Source organism: Etheostoma cragini, chromosome 5, assembly GCF_013103735.1.
Source record: "Etheostoma cragini isolate CJK2018 chromosome 5, CSU_Ecrag_1.0, whole genome shotgun sequence".
NCBI lineage: Eukaryota > Metazoa > Chordata > Actinopteri > Perciformes > Percidae > Etheostoma > Etheostoma cragini.
In genome coordinates this window covers 20,980,275-21,002,575 of record NC_048411.1, presented here as the reverse complement: position 1 = coordinate 21,002,575, position 22,301 = coordinate 20,980,275, and the positions used below count along the sequence as shown (strand labels likewise).

General features: G+C 38.3%; 1 protein-coding gene across 1 annotated transcript; it reads right to left on the bottom strand.

Moving 5' to 3' along the window:
- Positions 1-2,167: 2,167 nt before the first annotated feature.
- On the bottom strand, positions 2,168-21,789 carry ndufs4 (NADH:ubiquinone oxidoreductase subunit S4). Its single transcript, XM_034871578.1, has 5 exons — positions 21,557-21,789; positions 18,601-18,679; positions 3,882-4,054; positions 3,629-3,702; positions 2,168-2,374 (listed from the first exon to the last, which is right to left on the bottom strand). Exons 1-5 carry the CDS (start codon positions 21,637-21,639, stop codon positions 2,271-2,273), a joined length of 513 nt encoding a protein of 170 aa, XP_034727469.1. The 5' UTR covers positions 21,640-21,789; the 3' UTR covers positions 2,168-2,270.
- Between the last annotated feature and the right edge of the window lie 512 nt (positions 21,790-22,301).

Here is a 22,301-nt window from a genome sequence, read left to right as displayed (position 1 = left end):
TTGATTAGCTGGCAGGTTACGTACAATCCACTTTTTACGTTATCAATTTATTGTAAGTTTACAAGATATTGTTGGTGCTCACAGCGTTGAAAAATTACATTTAAAATATAAAGAAATGCAGCAGCGACATCTTTTGGGATGAAATTCCGTGAGTGACAGTAGGCTGTAGTTACACTCACGATTAAACTGTCCAGAACTCTGAATTCCTTCTACTTAGTGGGATTATGTGCTGTTCTTCATGTTGCACTCTACCTTCACAAACTATTAGCTCTTACACATGTGGTCTGAAACCTTTCTCTGGTTGGTCCACAGAACACCTGCTTTTGTTGGGACTTTGTTTTGGTAGACAACAGAAAACTTCTCACAGCGAGGTCTGTTGATTATCCAAAGTAACATTGACACTGATTCTAGAAAGAGATTATGCTGTTTATGTGTTTAAATAAGTGTGACCACCACGATGACACCCACCTTCATTGTATTGGGGTGGCAGCAGACACTCAGAGACAGATCTAAAACTCTAGACAAATGAAATGATGGTGTGATAGCACAATTTTCACATTTTCGATTCAAATGAAGCAACCCCTTTACGTATGTGACACTTAATTTATTACAAATAAATTAGACATGAAATCTTTTGTAATTCCCGGCCAATACTGGATCAGTGTTCTACGGCTATAAAACCATTAGGACTGTGTGTAGTGCTTAACACTTTAAGCCAATGTTTATGTCCTGACTGATCACAGCAGTTGTATCTCTGATGTTTGCGTGCCACTGTGCCGCCATCCTCATTCCACATACACGATTGTGCTTATAGGCCAAGACGAGCGGAATGCTTTCAACTTTTATGATACAAAGTTGTGCCAAGAGCGTTTTTTTCCCCGCTGCTTCTCTCCGAAGGGGTTTCAAAGGGAAAAGCAACACATGCTGTCATTCATGTCTTGCCATTCAAAAGGACCATTACACTAATATCAAATCGGAGCTTTTGATGTGCTGAGTGACAGAACAAAATAAATAGCGAGCGCAAGTCTGTGAAAGCCTTGCAATGCAGTGCGTTAATTAACAAAGGACTATACCAATTAGGCGGCCATGATTGGTGTGTGAATATCAGTTCAGTCACGCAGTTTGGGACTCGGCGCAGAGTAACACCCATGTTTACTGAACACAAAGACCATAAACAAGCGCTGGCAGCAAGTACACTGCCATGTGTGAATAGCTGGGTATTTCAAAGAATTTATGGCTTTCCCAAAGATCTCGACTTTATGTCAATAGGGAACATACCGTAGTTAACGTTTATTCTTTTAGTGACAAATTTTAGTTTTTAGGTTAAATTGAATGGTGTCTTTTGTTTCAAACAGAGAATGAAAATCAGTATGTGCTTCATATATAAAACAGATGCATTATCCTGCATTACAAATCTTACTATTTTCTTCACCATTAGGAATTTGGCAATAAACCTGAAATACTGTATGTGGATAAGATTGGTTGGAGTCACTTTGAACCTGATCCGACCAATAGAGCTTACATTAACTTTTTGCATATTAACGTTTTTTGTTTTTTTATTTTATTTGATGGTACAATGTAGAAATCCAGAAAAGATGTTTTACTATCAGTTTAATGGCGGAAAATTAATTGGCAACGATTAGATTTTTTAAGCAAAATGCCAAACATTCCTTAGTTTTAGCTTCTTGCTTGTGAGGAATCGCTCCTTTACTTTGTCATACGTGACATTAAAACTGAACAAACCTTTTTTCCTATTTATTTACATTTTTATATTAATCAATAGTGAAAGTAATTGTTAGTCACAGGCATTATAGTTCTAGCAATACCAAAGAAGTCAAAATGTTAATGTCACCAGTTAAAAAAAAAAAAGTAGTGACGGATAACATTTTAGGTTAACAACAACAAATGAAAAAAATATGTTGCAAGTTCCAATTTAAAATTCCAGTTATGCCACTCAAAAATGTCAGGTAACAGGATGGAAACAAGCACTTCCTGGTGTTGTCCTCCAGATATATTTAACCCTGCTTAAACACGTTCTAATTGTAATATGTTCCCCTTTGTTTTGCTGTTGCTCGACTCAGGGAACAAACACTTCATTAATTTGGTAGACTACGTTAGTCAGTAATGAGGTGAATGTTTGACGAATAAAGCAATAATGACCGAAAAGTTTGGTTTACACGTATATAATTATGAATTTATTGACAATAATGATACAGATCTGTTGTGGGACAAACTGAGGTCAAGCCAACTAACAGATGGGTGTCTTCAGTTTACTTAGCAGACCGCCTGGTCCTCTTGTCCCAGGAGAAGTTCGCTCCGTAGGATTTCACCCGGGGCTTTGAGCTCCTCTTCTCTGTGATATCGTAGCTCCAACCTGAAAAAAAAACATCACAGTAAGTGATGGGGTCGAGAACGTCACGTATGTTCACTTTGGAACAGTTCCAAACACAATGAGGTGTTTTGTAGACATCAACAGGCTGTGTGTAGTCAGAACTGCACTAATCACTTTAATGGTGCAATAAACAGAGTAAGCCAGTTTCCTTTGCTTAGTTTCAACAAACTTTCCCAGATGGTTTTAGTTCTCTGCGACTACCTCAACTGATCAAACTTTTCCTAACACAAGACTGTTTGGAATGGTCATATGATCTGGTTATAATCCAAATTATTCTCGTAATGTTTTGTTACTTAATTCCTTGTGAGGCCCACACGCTGTCTTCAGACATCTTCGTTGCAATAAAGGTATTTTATCGCCATCACCTGATGTCAATGCTGGTTTGAAAGATTTAATAAGCTGTGAAAAAATATTATTGTCAATATCTTAAGAGTATGATGGTCTCTGCAAGTCTCTGGCAAAAAGAGTTGAGTTTCTTCAATAATCTGATAATGGATGTATCTTCCCTGAGAATGAACTTCAGCATTTAGAGGGTTAAAAGATAAACTGATTTCCAGAATCACATACCTGGTTTCCAAAACCGAATTTCTTCTAATTTCTAATTGTACATGTATGCATTGGTATACACAAATACATTGTAAACATTCCTATATTGTATTATGCATATCATTTTTATAACCAATAATGTAAGCTTGTCTGCGAAATATATACAGTGTGTATGTGTGTGTATATGCGTATATACTGTATATATATATATATATACACACACATACATACACACTGTAAATAAATTATAAAATGGATGAAAGATGATAAATGATGTACGATGTATTCTCCTGCACCAACCAAATCCCTCTCTGATGCAGTCAATGCAAAAAAAACTTGTTATCAGCATTCCAATCCTCCTCCTAACAACGGTACCTCCTACGACTACTTCTTACAGTACTACCAGTACAACTCATTTTAATTAAAAAAAACTTAAATATCCTTCAATTTAAACATTTACTTACAGTCTGGCTAACAGTCCCATCTTTTCACTGATTGATTGTGTTAGAACTCCAAGGGTGGGTGTGGGTGTGGGTGTGTGTGTGTGTGTGTGTGTGTGTGTGTGGTTTTTAAAACTGAATCGATTAGCAATTATAAGTGAAGACACTGCATTCCCCGTTATATTTTGGTTTTATACAAAAAGCATGCTTTTCCATCTAAAATATCGGAAGATTTTTAAATAAATGTCACCATTTTTCTCAGCGAAAGCAATGGCATCTTCTTTGGAGGAGAAGGAGAGCACCATGTTGGATAAGGGATCCGCCCTGAAAGGCAGAAAGAGCTGGTAACCACACAGAGGACATGTTTGGAGGCAAATGCACAAACTTTCTACAGAGTGTCTAAGGATAGAGGCTGTGGTATGTTGCAGATTGTAAAATGTGTTGAGGTTAATTTGAGAGTTTGGTATGTGCAGTAGAAGTTGGCCGGTGCAGGTAGTTCTTACGTTGAGGCCCAGCCCATCAGCGGGTTCTCCCAGCGCTCCCTGGTGTCAAAGTCCATCTTCCACTTCTTGGTGGCGTTGACTCCTGACTGCATGGCCGTTTTGGTGGGAACAAAGATCTGAACCTTGCGTGTTTTGATGTGCTCCTCTGGGACTCCTGTCAGACTGGTGATGTCCTGAGGGACAGACCGGAACAAAGAACACCCGACTGTCAGTAACAGAGCTGATGGGAATAGAAAGGACAGAGAACCAAGTGTGACCTCATCTGACTGCACTTAATCCTACCAACACGTTCATGCTGAGGCCATGGGAGGCCAGCTACAGATTGGCAAACATGCAGGCAAAGGACTGAATAAAAACTAAGTAATACTAATAATTCGTTCATTTACCCTGTCAACTTCCTCTTTTATCGTTTTTGTCCTTTAAAGCTACCCCATCCTCTATTTCACTATTGTAATGATGTGTGTATTTGTGTAATGATTTGTGTGATGTGATTTTGTTTTTTCTAACAAAGCACTTTGTAAAAGTTTTTGAAGGTAGTATGCAAATAAAGTTTATTATTGTCCAGCAAAGATCATTAACACTACAGAGAATAATGAATTATTATAAAAAGGTACATTAGGAATTGATTTAACGCCTTGGTAAGCAATACAATTGGAACTCTAACTCACGCAGTCAAAACAAAAACCAAAAGCAGTCAAAGCATCCAGTTTTTGCTACTATGTGTATGAAAATAAAAAATTGACATGTTTTTGGTTGCAGAGCAGCCGCCGCTCTTTCAGAACCGTTCAGACTTTCATTTGACTTTGTGACTGATGTCTTTTTCTTCCTCTGCAAAGAGTTCACGCAAAGATCTATGTGTGTGTTTGTTGAGAAAGGTCATCTGACAGTTAGCTTGCAGGTGTTACAAAACACAACGTGAAGCTCTGGCAACGGGTTCTCAGTGTAGACAAATGGAGGTAGGAAAATGTTTAGTGGCTATAAAAAAAAAAGTACTTTATATTTTTTGTACTTCTCATCACTCTGTAGAGATTTATATTCACTTTTAAAGTGAGTATAAATCTCGGGGTAAAAACAGTTCTAATACACCTTCCAAGGAGTGAACACTTTTTATAGGTACTTTAAAATACACTAAGAGCTTGGTATGTGTTTTTCATTGTTTTTGAGATCTTGTTTTTGAGATCTTTTTGAGATTGTTTTTGAGAAATACATATACTAGTATAGTACAAATACTTTCCTGTGCTTTTATTAACCTGTCAGAATGTTGCTAGTGATTCAGTGTTCAATGAGCTGAGTGCTTGTTCAATAAGTCACATTTTTTGTTTTTTAGGCTTTAAATGTGTTTACAATTTCAGTATAACTGAAACCCAAGATAAGAAACATAGATTACATATGTGAAAAGCTTGATACTGGACTCAGAGAACCAATATGACATAATAGCCATCTTTATGCTGTTATTCATACTGTCTTGCATCAAGGTGGATGAAATTAATGCCTAATACTTGAGATGATTTATTCCAGACCAACAGAAAGTAGGCCAATGCAACAAGAGAAGGAGGAGGGGCCTTTGGGCGTACAAAATGCATATTCCTGAGCAACCGGAGCCCCTTCAAGCTCCTATCAAGGATCTGGTCCAATTCTTCAGGGAATTAGCAAACAAGCAATGGGAAGTCTGCGACAAAACACAGACCAACCTCCCAGCACGCAGGCACCAGCCACCCAAGACTGAGGGCTTTCCAGGGCGCTCTCCTTTCAATACAAGAATTTTACACATTTCAATGGCCATTACAACTTCAAAGAATCAAATTTTCATCATTGTCTGTCATCTGCCAGTTGATTTGTAGAAAGGGGGTCGTTTTGCATGAACTCTACACAAAAGCCCGCCTTTCCTTTGGCAAAGGAGCTTCCACTGCTATTTAAGCTCAGTAAATTGCAGGTCCAACTGCTAAACTACTGCTTGTTTCACTGAAAGCTCTTTTGCCATGCTCAGAGGCAAGACCAGACTGAATTTAATCATAAACAAGATCTGCACATTGAAAAGATTGTTAAAATGAAAGGGAAAAGACGAACAAAGGGGGGGGGGGGGGACTTCACAAGTGCTTGGTAATTATTTCCGGCTGCCCTATCTACTTAACCTTAACAATTCCTTCTTGTCACAGAGAGGAGGAAAACATGTTCTCTTCACCCAAAGGGGGTAATACTGGACAGTTCATGACACAATAACACACAGGACAGTGTGAGAGAGCAACCAAATGAAAGGGGTGCTCATCTTGGAGCTGGAGCAGGTGATCAAAAATGTTTTGAAACATTGCTTTCTGCAGGATCTAAGTTTTTATTTTTAATGGATAATGTTAAATCATCTGTACTTGAGCGGAAAGAAAAATTCCCTTGAGAGTCTGAACTAAAGAATTAAAAGACTTTGTGCAGAGTGAACCATAACACTTTTGGAGGGGGAAAAGATCATGTACAAAATGGACCGTTTGAGTTGAGGTAAATCAAATTTGCAGTCAGAAACATTCAACAGTCTGGTGTGTTCTGGGAGATATGTGCATGAAAATCCCTCTCCGAGACGCATTAGAAATTATACCCTCGGGATTAGCAGGCCAGACTATGGTTACGCGCATGTACGTTACATAAACCATAACTGACACATGAGGCCCATGTATGGTAAACTGCCGCAATAATTTGTCCAGATGTAGCGGACCTTAAATCACATTTTAGGATGAGCACAAAAGGTTCTTCATGAATGAGGGAGGATGTGTCAAAACAAAAGCTCTGCCAAATCACTGAAAACACTCCACTCATTATCTGGCATTGTTTGCAAAAATAAGAGTCTAGACTTCTATGATACTTGCATGCATTACACTGAAAGCTAGGAGGGTTATCGGCATAACAGACTCACCCACAATACCCGGATTCACAAAGGGAATGATTGGGCTGGAATGTGGTGTGTTCCCAGGAAGACTAGAGAGGGCCATCACAAAAGGAAAACCCACTCGGTGGGCACTTTTTTCTTCTGCCATGTACAGGAAGCAAAATGAGAACTATCAAGTTTGACACTATTCACAGGGCCTTCACGGGACCCTACAATACCTGGCTGGGCAGGCAGAATGCTGGGCTTAAGAAAGGGGGGGAAAAGGCTGGCAACGTCTCCGTCACGTGAAAGCGTGTCGGTATTTCTGACACCTCTAGGCTACATGCCAAATAAAGAGCATAGGGGCTTGTCGCTGCGGGGCCGCCGGGCCCACCAGAATGCTGAAAGCTGGTACCCTCAATGGTCCAAAAGAGACATGGGACCAAAGATTTCGGTGTTTAAACAAGATTCAAAGAGCTTGATATGCTTAAGTGGTGAAAACTGAAGGAAATAACAAAATATCATAAAGCAAAAAAAGTGTAAGGAATAGTTTCTCTTGGTGCAGAGTTGCCTCTTTATAAAAACATTTGTGGACGGAACTGTATTTGGAATAATGTGAATGAAACAGAACTTTTTCAACTTTTCCATCTTATGGACAGCTCTATTAAAAAGTTTACAAAAATACATCTCTAAAGCTAAAAAATGAACATGTTACATCTTAGTTATTAAAGGAGAATTCCAATTTTTATTTTAATCCTAATTAAATGCAATTACAATTTCTGTGCGGCATGAACAGGGTCCTTACTTGATATATATATAAAATAATAATATGTGCCCTGTTCATTTTGCACCAACATTTTAATTGCATTTTGTGTCTGTTAGGAGGCAGAAAGTCATTCTAAAACTTACCCCGTCCTCTGCCGTTTTAGCTCAGTGGAAGCTCGTACATGTAGCTGCAGCTACTCCCTGTTGTCTGCGCCGATTTGGGTTGGGTTTTAATTTTTCAATCAAAAGTGCACGCATATTTATAGCGATCAAGATTAACGTAAAAATTGGCCGGAATTCTCCTTTAAAACTAAACGACGGCTTGCATAAAATCAACAGGTCGTGTTTACACATGGAGTTGTGTGTTGGGCTATTTCTCGGGCAGGAGCAGTAACTTCAAGGAGTCTGTTTGTCATGGTGAGGTTGCCAAGCAACCCACTGTTGCTTTCGTAAGTTAACCAACCACCTCTATAGCAGCGTCAATCTCATCCATGCTGGGCAAAAATAGGGCCCACAGGAGGGTGACATCTCTATTCTTAACCCCGCCTACAAACCTCATTCTCTCTTGTTTGTCAAACCAGAGAAACAGTTGTCAATGAGAACAAAACATGACCAAATTGGGCTAAAACCAAGCAAATAGAAATGCTCTTCCTCTATAACTGTATGTGTTCTTCACTGGTCTTCTTGCCACTACTGTACCCATATTCTTTAAAACATCTGGTCAAATTCAGATGACTTGCAGATGAATATTTTCATTTGCTTAAACCAGACAATTTTGATGAAAATATTGATTGCATGGAAAGGTGAGGATAACAGTTCATACCGGGGTACTTGAGCGTCCTGGGGTTCGGCAAAATGTAGACGGGGACTTGAAAAAAGGCAGATATAAGGACCTGGTCTTCTGAATGCATTACTGTTCGTTCACTTAGTGATTGAATAGCTCTGTGTTTTTCACTCAATCACCTGATATTCCCTTTGTACCTATTTAGAAAAAGAGGCTCATTTCAAACCTAAAATAAACCATTAAAAAAGAAATTCACATCTGTTCCTGCAATGTTCCTGGATGGCTCAACTATGATTAACTCTCCAATAAACCAGAGAAGTGAGACTGTGTGAGGCAGACATTAAGTTACTTTATAGACTTTTATTAACTCATTGTTTAAGTAAGTTAATGAATTAAAAATGTTCTCTGGTTACAGCTTCTCCGATGTGAGGATTTGCTGCTTTTATATTGTCGGAAACAAATATCTTTGGGTTTTGGGCAGAACAAGATACTTAAAAGACATCCCCATGGGTTAAGGCGACGTTTTATCACAATTTCTTCTTTTTCTTTCACTATAACTTTTTTTTGACAAACCAAATAATCAATGAATTGAAAACATAACCAACAGATTAATTGATATAATAATGAAAGTAATCCTTAGTTATAGTATGGATACAGTATAGCCCAGATACAGGGTGAAATTGTCTACTCATTGGTACTGGTGGTCCTATTTTTAAGCTTTGTTAGGGTTCACAAATCTAAACGGAGGTACAGAGTTTCCTTCCCTGTTAGTCCAGTAACCTAACAGTACTACAAATAAACAAACAAAGGATGTCTCTGCATGACTGGCTCAGAGAAAACTACTACCACATTGTTATGGGTAATGGTGGCCACTGCGACACAAGGACAGTGCAGCCTATCTTAGCACAAACACCCGTATGCCAAAACTGCAGCTCGGCAGCCAGGAAGGGTCATAAGGTCAGCCGAGCTGAATCATGTTGAGTCAGCATGTGGTGAAAGCCCAAACACATCACCCCTAACCCCCCTACTGTCCAGGCATTAACCAGACCAAAAGCCTCACTCATCAGCCTCGGCCAGCTCCCACCTTCAGGCATCTTTGAAGTGGAGAAAGCGTGCCAATTACTTATTGGACAGAGGGGGCGTCTCTGATAGAAACAAATATTATGTTGCTTCCTCATTTGTGGGAGTGGTTGAACACTGGAGAACGAGAAGCAGCTGGCATGAGGGTCATCTTGAATCTCACATTACACATACCAGGAGGATTGGAGAGGACGAAAAAAAAAAAAGGTCATTTATGAACATGTTGGATTCAGACACACTTGCTCGTTTTAGTGTTGTACATTCTTGCAAAATGACCAGTTGTAATGTCTTTTTTTATTAATTAAAATGCTTTATAATTAACACCAAACTATTATAATATATCAAACAAAAATGCCAAACATTCTTAGGGTTCAGCTTTTCGAAATTGACTATGTGCTTTCTTTTTTGTGTTTTTTTTGTGATTGTAAGCTGAATATCTTTAAGTTTTGGACTGTTAGTCAGACAAAGCCAGCAATATTCAGATTTGGGACTTTATTTTTACTTTATTTTTCTAAATAATTAATTAAAAATCATTAATTTATAAATAAATATTCACTTAGTAGTGCACATTAAGGTGGCAAATAACAAGTAATCTATTTTTACAGTAATCTACCAAATTATTCTACCAAATTGTCAATTAATTGTTTGGGCGTTTGCATGTTTAGAATGTCTGCAAATAGCAAAATGTCAAAACAACAAGTTCCAAGAGCCCATGATGACGTCTTTTTTTGGCTGACCAACAGTACAAAACCTAAAAGGTATTTAGTGTAATGTCAAAGATAAAAAAATCTTAAAATGAATTGGCTAACTAGTTTTAGTACATTTGTTAAAACATCTGTAAAATCATGTAAGGTATTATTAAATTAGCTTTTTGTTTTTATAATCTACAATAAAAAGGTTACTTTGGAAACATTTGAAACTAGACTTACGATGGTGTAAGACTCCGATACTAGTTTTTAAAATTAGAAAAAGAGCTGCTAGCTTACAACTAGCATAAATAAATGGAAATGTAGGCAAACTGAAGGAGCAAGGCTTTCTTTATCTGCTCTGCAAACACAACACTTAGCAGCTAGACACTTCCTAAAACTACCCAGCGCTGACAGGGCTAGAGTCCTCTTAAGAGGCTTAATCTCTATGGAAGAGAGTGTTAATGAATGAAATACTATTTAGTGGATGATACATAATAAAGCCTCTTGTCTGGCACTCTTCAAAGACCAACATCCTCTGACCCACTACTCCAAACTTGAGCCGAGAGATTTTTTGCACAAGCGCCGTATAAGAGGGCAACCAGACAAAACAGACACTTAAGTTGTCTATGTGCGAAGGAGGGAGAAAGGGTGGGAGAGGAGGATGAGAGGGAAAGGGGGTGGGGTGGTGAATGTGGTCTGCTCCACCGTAGGTCACTTTGTGTCTGAGGCTAGACAGGCTTAGAGAATATATGCCCCTGTACTGCAGACTTAAACTGCCTGTGCTAAATATATCCTCTGAGTAGAGATAGCTGGATTTTTTTGTTGTTCAGTATCTCCGTTGTACTACATGCTTATTTTATTGCAATTGCCAAAGTGGATGAGGGTGCTTTCCCCAGTGACACTCTAAAAACTGAGTGTCAATAAGCAAACTGTAAGTCCAACTGAATAGCTCTAACTGAGATGATCTTATGTTAACCAGCTTCCTTTAAGTGACTTCTGTATCAGGGAAGCTTCTGACAACTTTGCATGATAAATCTTGACAGACAAAGTCAGGCTCTTTTAATCTGATTTCAATTTAGGTCTTCAAAAACAACCAACAACAACAACCTGCCTTCAAACTCCACAACGCTACCACAATCAAATCCGACATCTTTTGTCCAGATGTGATGTTACTCACCAAGCAAGCACTGTGCTCTAAATACGCACAAAAACAAAGATTTCAGATTAGCAAACTTAACATGCCAAGGATCAAATGGTCCTACAAATGTAATACTCTCTTCTTCTCCCCGTCTACTTTGCTTTTCCCCCCTCGATTCCCCACACTCTAGTAACTGTCCTCCTCTGTCTCGTAAAACCCTAGTGCCTTTAGAGAACTCTATAACAAGGCTTCACAAGCCCTTTAAGATTATAGTGTTGTCTTTATGTCAAGAGAGGGAGTGCATTTGGCCACAGCTGAAGCAGGAGTAGATGTTCAGGCATAAGTGGGAAATGTTTTATTATTGCATATTGAAGCAGCTGCTAAGGTTTTAAATGCAGTTGTTTCTGCAAAAGGCGAGAGAGTTAGGCAAAGGCCTGGCTCTAATTGAAGGAGGCCGCAGACATTCCGTGTAAAGCCGTGTATCAGTGGCCAGCTAGCAGACCCTGGGAGCTGCCCAGCATGCTTAATCAAACAGTAATTACAAACAAAAGCAGTGGGCACTGTAGGGAACGGCTTTAGGCAGTGGAGCTCCATCACGCAGGTCTTTTCATTGAGGATTATATCTGAAATTCAGACAATGCCTTTAAAGTTTTGCTCAGGAAAATATCAAACTTAAGGTGGGTTTGTCATTCATGTGAGCTTTAAAAAAAAAAAGGGAAGAAAAAACAGTTGAGAACCACAATAGGGCTGCTATGACCGACTGTCCCATTAATATTTTTATCTGCTGTCTGCGATCTTAATAATCAAAGATACTTAAAAATACAACATATAATTTTCTGCTGCTAGGGGTCTCTCAATCAAAACAATAACTAAAGACAGAGCAATGCCAGCACTGCAGTCAGTTTCTCTCCCGGGGATAATTCCTTAGTAGACATCGTTCAGAAGGTTTTTTACCAGGAGCTGAACTATGTTCTAGGATCTATGAACTATGTTGTTTCACACAAAAAATTGGATTCTTTGACATTTTTTTGAATCAGGTACTCCTTCTCTGTAGTTCTATCACTACGAGCCACAATTTCCTCCATTTCCATTATAAAAACATGTAAAAACCCTTTAAGGACTAATCAAAACAGTTGCCCATTGTGTCTGTAGCCTCTTGAAATGTTGTTCACAAATGCCATTAAAATCCTCCTCACTGGATTTGTTCAAATATTTTGACCTGCAGGAGATTCTTACCCTTCATAACCTAAATTTGCCTTGAATAGAGAGGACCAAACAAACTGTAGAGACGCAAGTTCCTGCAAGGTCTGCATGTTTTGGGACAAACAAGAACTAGGGACAACATTATTAGTGACACAAACATTCAGACAGAGTTTCTTTTGGAATTCAAACAGAATTTACCCAGGACCAAATGCAACCTCACGCGGCAAACCACATTCTCCTCGTGGTGCTTAAGGCGGACAGAATGCAAACTCAGAATCACTTATCTCAGTGGATCGAGACCTTTGATTGGTCTAACCAGAAAGCAATTCACACTCATTGACAGCCTGATGAATGACTATCGTGTCGACATACGCTGATTTCCCAAAAGGGAGAGTGCTCTCATTGCCCTCTTCCATGTGAGACGGAGACCACTGTACTGTAAACAGCTGAGGGCCTCTCTTATTGGTCTGTCTGGGTGAGAATTAGAGTACTTCCCGCCGTCGCCAGCAACAGCATGCCACAAAGGAACCTCTGTGGCCGACAACACTGAAGTGGCCACTGTCTTTGACGTGAGTCTCAGGGTGTCTCACAAACTTCTTTTTTTTCCATGCAAGCTTCTTTTCTTTCACCCCCTCCCCGTTTTTTAGAGGCCCTTTTTCCTCTCCTCTGCCGTTCCTCTCAGTGGCCCCTACTGAGAGGACAGAGACAGACACTCCGCCCAGCCAAAGGTTTGTCTGCCAGTATGGTCAGCTTTGCTCTGGAACAAAAGCGCACTGACGCTGCCCACACACAGCAAACCCCCCCAAACAAGTCCACAACAGACTCCCACATTCTCCCCAAACTCCCTCTTTCTCTGTTATCTCCTATCGCCTTCTTCTTTTAATGACAAAAGCATTCACTTCAAAGATCCTTCTTTGTTTTGTACAGTTTGTACATTGCTAAACACGGCCACTTTAAATGCATGCTTATTGCTGTTTAGGCTGTGCTTGAGAACTTCCTCTTTAATGAAAAGAGGTACCAAGGAAATGAAAAATAAAGCTAAATAGAGCTGTGCCACATAATTCATTTGAAAGGTATTTCAGAACAATGGCTTCGGTCACCCATTGACCTGTGAAATAGCTCTGAAGAGGACAAAAACCAGCTGGATAAGACCTGTACAATATGCAAGCTATGTCTAGGGCTGGATATAAATATTCCTTCGTCCTTCGATGTGTAGGTTTTCGATTTTAAATTTTGGGATTCAATTATTTTTTTATTTTTTATCAACATAAATGTAGGCGGAGTTATGGTGATTTGTTGGTATTAAGCTGCTTCAAATGCCTGCTAGCTGCTGGCTAATTTATGCAGCACTATGTCATCCGTCTTAGCCAAGAACGGAGGAATGTTGAGTTTCAAATGAGTAGTCTGTTTGTAGAGGTCTGTATGGTTATACTGTAGCAGGCTGGTGTCTTTTTTAGGCGATTTAGTAAAAGGTAAAGATAGTACGGCCGTGCATAATGCCAAAATAGTCAGGCACTGGCAGGCTGAGCATTCATTTACACACACTACGTCGGCCGTCACTTGTCAGACAGGCTGTCAAGAACGCAGGTACTTCCAGTTGTTTTGAATGCCAGCGGTAGAAAGTAGAGTCTTGATTTCTATTTGGAGAAAAACAACCAAACGTAAACCTGCTGGGAGCAATCTAGTAACATTAACCGGCTATCAGACTGATGATGTAGGCAGAAATTGTAATTTGGGTAGGCCAGAACAAAGTAAGTGGGCCATCTTTTCCCAGAAAAGCAGCATGGTGGCTCAGTGGTTAGCACTTCTGCCTCACAGCAAGTTGGCACTGCAGAGTTCGATCTCTGATCAGGGCAGAGTTCAATCCGCGTTCGGGCAGAGCCTTTCTGTTTGGAGTTGGCATGTTCTTCCCCTATTTGCGAGGGTTTCCTCTGGTTGCTCCGGTTTCCAGAGGTGGAAAAAGTACTAATATATTGTACTGTACTGTAAGTAAAAGTGCCAATGCTATGATGAAATATTACTCAAGTACAAGTGAAATTATCTATCTGAAAAAGGACTCAGGTAATAAGCACTTCATTTAAAATGTACTTTAAGTAAAAGTTACTTAGTTACATTAAAGAAAACTGTAAAACAGGGGGGGGGGATCTCTTCTATGTAGTGGAAATAGGACGTTAGGGGTCATTAATCCAAAACTTTATTTTTAATTAAAGAAAAATCTATACAAAGGTATAAACATCTATTCCAATGTTAACATGTAATAACAATTGAATTCAATGTTTTAGCTAGCATTTCTACTAAAACAGTCTCTGAACCGTCGCCTGATCTACCTCCATCTTGTTCTCAATCTCCTACAGAAAGACTTGGCGCCTGGTAGGCAGCCTAGATGCTGATTTGTCACTGCAGTGGTTCCAGAGGGATTTTTTTTTTCTTTCTTCCTTTTGGTTTTTGTTAGTCAAAACCTTTTTCTTTTTTTTTTTACTTAGTAACAGATGTGATTTGTAATGTAGCAAATACAATACTTCACTCAAAACGTGATCAAGAACATTTTAAATTACCGATTTGTTAAAATACAAAATACACAACAAAACTACTTAATACAGTAACGTGAGTAAATGTAATTTGTTACTTTCCACCTCTGTTGGTTTCCTCCCACCATAAAGACAAGCATGCTAGGTAACTAGGACTAAAGTTGAAAATTAGCCGTCTGGCTTACAGAAATGTTGATTATTTTGCATTGTCCTAATGAAACAAATACATCTTAACTCTTAAAAAAAGACATAGAAAATTAAGAAGAGAAAGACAAAAAACAGCAACAATTGCTACTGTACTTACCAACAAAACCTTGCATTAAAAAGGCAATAACAGCAAAACACTGTCTATACAACATGCTCAGTCTATAAAAACTGTATCCAGTTTACAGCATACATACAGCATAGAAAAAAAACCTGTCTATTATAAATAATAAACATATTGTATATTTATAATATTTAACCATGTATCTTACAGAATTCAGGCTAAATTATGTTAATACTGGCAGAACCAGTAGCATCCTCTTTACAGTGCACAGCGCGGTTGATAATTAACCATTTTACTGCACGAAGTGGCAACTAAACATATACCTAAACAGCAGAGGTGTTAACATACTGCAAATATATCATACATCAGACAGAAATCACACTGTTGCTTCAGTACTATGGTCAGCTCACAAGCAGAAAATGCACTACCAGCTGTTTACACAAATCAGCAGTGGAAGAAAATCAGATGAAGACTTCCAGTCGAGCATTGTATGAATTAAGAAAGATATCATTAAAAGTAGCCCGCACAGCTCCAAATCTTAGACAGTGTATTTGCTGCACGGCAGTGACGATGATCAAAGAAAACAAAAACTGTCACTCACAGATAAGTTAGCTTCTTATTTAATGTGGTGTTTCAGCTAGAAACCGTCATCAGTGTTTACAATTACTTACTAAACAGGAAAGATTACTTACTTACCTGTGAGTGCTGGAGTTTTTGTTTCCTTTGAATTAAGCACTTTCAGTGAAAGACTCATTCTCCCAAAATTCACCACAGAGCGCCACAGGAAGTCATTCTTGCCTGTGGCCATCAAACTTTATAACTCCCCCCTCTCAGTGTTAGACAGTGTGGTTGAAACTGGACAATAATTTCTGTTTAGTGCAATAACACTGGCTTGAAACGTACGCAATACTCTACTGCTACCATTATTATTATTACCATATCATTATTACTATTATTACTGTTCACCATTACAACTCCTTAATTATGTATCCTGTATCATAACATTCCTTTAACTATGTAAATACAGTACATATCCACACTCCTTATATTTCTTTATTTATATTTCTACTTGATATTTATACTATTTGTGCAACTGCAAAACAGAATTTCCCTTTAGGGATCAATAAAGTGCTTCTGATTCTGATTAAGAAAGAACACATCAAACAAAACCCTCTCTCTCTGGTGGCCAGCTCCGCTGAGGAAATGTCTGCACATGCTGCAGAAAAGCGCGTCCTTATTTTTGCAGTATTCCAACCAAGAAAACTGTCGATACCACTTTGAGGAGAAGCCAGTAACTTCACAGTACAGCCCTGAGCCTGTCGGAACCACAGCAATCATTTACGTTCCAGAGACTTCCCACTGATAACCTGGGTTTAGGCTCAGTATTGTACACATTAGAGCTAAAATACAACAGACACTTGTGTGATGGCGATACTTGACTACAACAGCAACACCCTCGCGCTCACTATTGTATAGGTGCATATAAGTTATTATGTTATTGTTGTGTGGCTGTAAACGTAAGAAAACATTATGGAAATCAAATACTTAGATCCATCAGGATACATTGAAAAGGATTCTGTAATTAAAATAAAATTGGCACCTAGAGATTCCCAGCCTCATCTCCATTTTCCTCTATTCTTTGCTAATGGTCACTGTCTCTTGAGTAAATAGATATAATTGGTTGACATGTGCAGGGAAACACAAATTCTATCTGTTGCTCAAAATAAATATATACTGTGTTGGTTCGAATATAAAACTTTTTTTCCCTGGAAATACGTCTGAAGAAGGGAGGTCGTCTTACCATTGGGGTCTAGACTTTTTATGTTTATACACCCACAACAACAGATGTCGCAGCCAACACGAAACGAGTTAAACACGTGTTGCCCTCTTTACTGAGGTGAGTCACCGTCCCTCGCAGCTAGCTAGTGCCAGGGCATGAAACATGGAGAGACAGCAATCTCGAACAAAGTCTCAGCTGGACTCAGACCAGCTGATGGTCGCGCAGCGACTCAGCTGTTCAAGTCACAGAGCAAGGGACATCACCTGTTTCAACAGCATATTGAGACGTCAGCTGGTAAAGTCAACTATAAACTATAGAAATGAAATGATCCATAATCCCTTTCATTTTAATGTTACAAACTTACAAAGCTGGTTGAAATGGCAGAGTTTTAGATAAAGCCTCAACGACCACCCGAAAGCCAGATATTATTATATGAGTAAGCCAGAGAGAGAGAGAGAGAGAGAGAGAGAGAGAGAGAGAGAGAGAGAGAGAGAGAGAGACAGAGAGAGAGACAGAGAGAGAGACAGAGAGAGAGAATGTGCCCACGGAGTTAGAACAAAGCAGTGAATCAGAGAAACAAAACTTGTTTTGCTGATTCATCACTAGAAGTGTAACTGTAGCAGGCATCTCACTATTATTAACATTATAAACATTAATATTTGGACGCAACAAATGATAAATCCAGCTACAAAAAAGCCTAAAAGTTGGAAGTTAGAACAAAAGTGCAATGAGGCATTGTCATGGAGATGATACACACAACATGCAGCAAATCCAGAAAACTATTAATGATGCCCACTACCAGAGTTGAAGGCCTTATTTAAATATTTATCATTGATTTAAATGTGACACTTTCATCTAAAAAGATAAAAAGAAATTAGTATTTTACTTAAAAGATGTTTTATAAGAATTATTAATGTTCTTATATATCTTATATTCGGACCAATACAGCAATTAAAAAACCCAAACCAAATGCTGAATGTTACAAAAGATTCCTTTTTTTTTGTTTTTGCTGAAAATGTTTTTGGGGATGGTTCAACTTCATGATCATTTTGTAGGCTGTAGCTTGGGGTATTGTTAAAAAGTACTGCATCACACAGATGGGTGTTTTATAACATTAGGTCTAGCCTCATTTCCATAGATGGGGGGAATATATATAAGAAAAAAAAACATAAAAACTGTACACTGTAACCTGATAGTGTATTTTAGTATGTAACTGGTAATTTTTGGTACTTATTTTTGGTCCATCCCACAAATGAGGTTGCTTTTTGAATTTAAATTAAAGCTTAACTGAATTTCAGGGCATCCAACAATGTCATTTTAAACTAGTTCTTCACCTGAACTACATTTAGTAAACTGACTTTTAACTTTAATTTTTTTATAACAAAATCAACATCAAAAGTTGGGAGGAGTGCGAGGAGAGGATAAATTGGTGCTGCGAGAACAAAAAAACTAAACGATAACGTTTGCCATTACCATCTTATTGTTACAAAAGCCTACTGTCTAATACAAACTCATTTTGGCAGCAGATTAGGAGCGGAGGGTTTGTTACAATTTTTCCAGGAAGGTAATTGGAGGACAGTAGATCAGACAAACATCAATCTCTGTGTCACGTTGACCACAGAGGGATCCTTACCAATTTCTCATCAACGGTAATAAGTTGCGTGTCTTGTCCTGGTTTCCCTGCCAGCCTCGATGTTGATGTGCTTGTAGACCTGAAAACCATTAGATAGACATTACACGCAGAGCCCATACCGCCAAAGGCAGACAAGAAACAAAGAAGTAAATTACACAAACAAGTTGCACTCTGCAATTATTGACTATCTTAGAGAAAGCGGTGGGGTGAGTGAAATACAGTGAAAAGGAAGAGACAAGACAAGGAGGGAATCCCCCCCCCCCCCGCCACCTATTAGTTCTGTCTGGTGAATCTCTGGCAGACTCTTGCTCTCATCCTAATGACAGGACGTGCTTAATGTTGGCTGTGGTCAACTGTCAGGCGAGGACTGTGCAGCTCTTTGTGAATATGCAGTCGTGTCCTGTCACAAAACGGCAATGTGCGGTCAAAGCTCAGTTAGGGAAGGGCTATTCCAGAAAATCCCATTCCAGATAATGCCTTGATAATCACAATTTTACGATTTTAACATTAACAATTACCGCTACATAATCTCATATTTCAATTAAAACATGAAGAAAAAATCTAGAGCTGTTGTCTACTTCTTACATTTCCTAGTTTTACCAATGAAATGCTTGGCGCTTTTGGCTGATTATAGGATGAAGTGTATCATTTTACAAGGTTACTTAATATTTTACAAAGCAACTGTTTAAAGGTCAAAGAAGAAGTGATCAGTGACCAATCAATAATAAAAATAGTTTTTCGTTGTATTAACCTTCAAATAGAGACCACATGCGACAGTTTGTTAAAATATTTGCTATTGATCAGCCTTTTGCCTTATTTCACTAAATACATTTTGTTTCAAAAGCCAACTGTCTCAGCCAACAATCTGTTTTATCAAATAAACGCATCCATTTCTTACCATCAGTATCTTTGAACTCACATTAAGATCATGACAAGCATTGGACAACACCACCTATCTTTTGGTTAAGCAATGCGATTAAACCTGGCATCGATTATTCAATTAGCCTAACTCATTTTGTGCAAGAAGACGTCAATGCTTAATTATAAAAGCTGGGGAGGCCATCACTTGTATCGTGTAATGCAAAAGCCTCACAAGGTTTTATTCTGTGAGGCAAAACAAACCCTAAAAGTAACAAAAACTGTCTTAATACATGTCCTTCTGCAGCATGCACTACATCACACCTTGGTAAACTGAGTATGAAAAAGTGCCCTGCCTAAAAGTTCACTATTTAAGGAACCTCTGTACATGAAATGTTTAAAAAATATCTATAACTTCTTATAATATAATACAATTAGTAATAATAATTAAACAGTGGCAGACAGGCTTATAATCTATGAAGGTACACTAGCTGTCAAAAGTTTGGAGTCACTTACAAATTTCCATTCCATTCCATTATATACAGAATACCAGCGAATCTGAGTGGGTGGCTGATCTTTAATGCAACATCTGCATTGCCTATTATCAGCAACCATTCCTCCAATGTTCCAAATGCTCATTCTGTTTACTAATCTGATATCATTTTTAAAAACTAACTAAGAAAACATTGGAATTGCAATTATTTAAGCACATAATGTAATCTGAAAACTGCTGCCCTGGTTGAAAAAAAAGCAACTGATCTCTGCTGGTATTCTGTCTAATAGAGTGCAATGGAAAATCCTAAGTGACCCCAAACTTTTGACCCGTAGCGTATATGTCAGCTGACAGCAAAGGATCTTCCAGGCCACATGCGTAAAGCTGAGATGTACTGACAAAATAAAACATTGTTAATATTCTTGAATCAGTACCTGAATATAATCTGGCAATATTGTGGCTAGTGTTCTTGCTATTGGTGCTTTTTTCCTCCAATATTTACAATAAATCTGTAATAAATCTAATCTAACAAATAATACATCTGTTTTGATATGAGAGCCAAGCAATCACTGTTTACCTCATTTAGCTTGTAAAATAAGTTAAATCAGATTAAAAAACATTATTTAACTGTCCTTACTGCCAGGAAAACACAGCATTGCTGTATACAAGCAATTTTTTCCCAAGTCACATACAGTATCTCCTGTCATTTAGTTGTATTAAATGTTATAGGGTAGATTCCTATGTTGTACCTAAAAGAAAATGTAAAGACAAGTTTTTATCCTTGTCACCAACTCATTTACTGCAGCTGACTTGAGGGTGGTTTGCCTAACTTTTGATTAAATGACGTCTATTTTAGATAAAATAGGACTTTTTGATTACTGTGGTTACATGTTTTTTAGCAGCACAGGAAACATTTGTACAGGAAACAAAGGCAAGTAATATTACTATGAACATATGTAATTTCAAGACGCATTTTGCTGGAGCATTATTATTTCTGCAGTAGCCTACTGTCATTTTAAGTGCACATCCCGCAATGAATAACATAGAAAGGAACAAAATATACCCAGTAATGTTATACATTATATTATATAAAACTAACTGTGACAAATAATGCAGGGGCGTGTCTGTTACTGCAAGAAACCATGGATGTATTATGTATTATAAGAACACGCATTGTTTCTAAACATAGCAAGCGTTGACCGTTTCGTGTTAATTTGATGCTAATTGTTAGCTTCCTTGCAACCACCATTGAGCACCCTTCATTTGACTGTATGTTAGCTAGCTAGCTGTTGAGTTGAAGTTAACTGTAGTTAAACAGTCAGAGACATTGACCTTTCCAGTGAGGTCTGTTTTTTTCTAAACAAATCCCTGTCTCGCTTAATATATTGGTTCTGGTATGCAGCACATGTGTGGAACACTGAGCAACGTTTAATTGCGTTAGCTAACTCTTAAACAGATTTCTAACTAGACCTAGCATTAACATTAGCTAGCTAGTTAGCTGGCCAGCCGAGTGCTGTAAGGACACGGGATATAATTGACATCGGCTAACAGCCTAATCACTTCAAAGAATAAATCTGCAAGCAAGAACAATGTATATGAAATTACCTGATAGGATTTAAGACCAATTTATAAGCTGCATTGATCACAGATAAACGCCCCAAACCGACAAGTGACATTGAGGACGCCATGATTGTTGTCAACAATTACGTACGGAGTCCGCGAAGGAACAAACAGTACGAGGAGCGGGTGACAAAGACTGCTGTGAAAGACATGGAGGACTTATGCCAGCGGCTAAAATTACTTTACATGGATGCGTTACATACAGCAAGACATGTCCAGGCGTATCTAGCGTCTATTTATGCCGCGGATGTTTGTTTCATATTGCAAATAACGATGGGATGGTGTTAATGGAAAGAAACTCAGCACATCCAGAGGAATAACATTTGCTTCATACTTCAACAAAGTCGTTTCCCTTCTTTTCATTATATTCATCCGTTTTGCCTGGTTAAGATTATTAATTAGCCAAACTGTGAAACATGGTTGATTTTCAAAAGACATAGGAGCTTCCCATATTCTTATATCTGTTTCATTGGTTTTAATCCAGGTTAATTAAATGAAAGGGTTTTTCCATCTGCATTTGTGACTATAGGCCTAACTTATGAAATTTTAAATGCATATTCACAGTTTATGATATGATTCACTGTCTATTATTGAATACACTAAACATTCAGTTATACAACATGCAAGGTCAATTGTGTAGGCTGTTCAATCAGTGTTTTCATTGGAGGATCCAAATAAAAATCATTTATTAGTGCACATGTAACTTTCTGTGACAATATTGCTATATTTC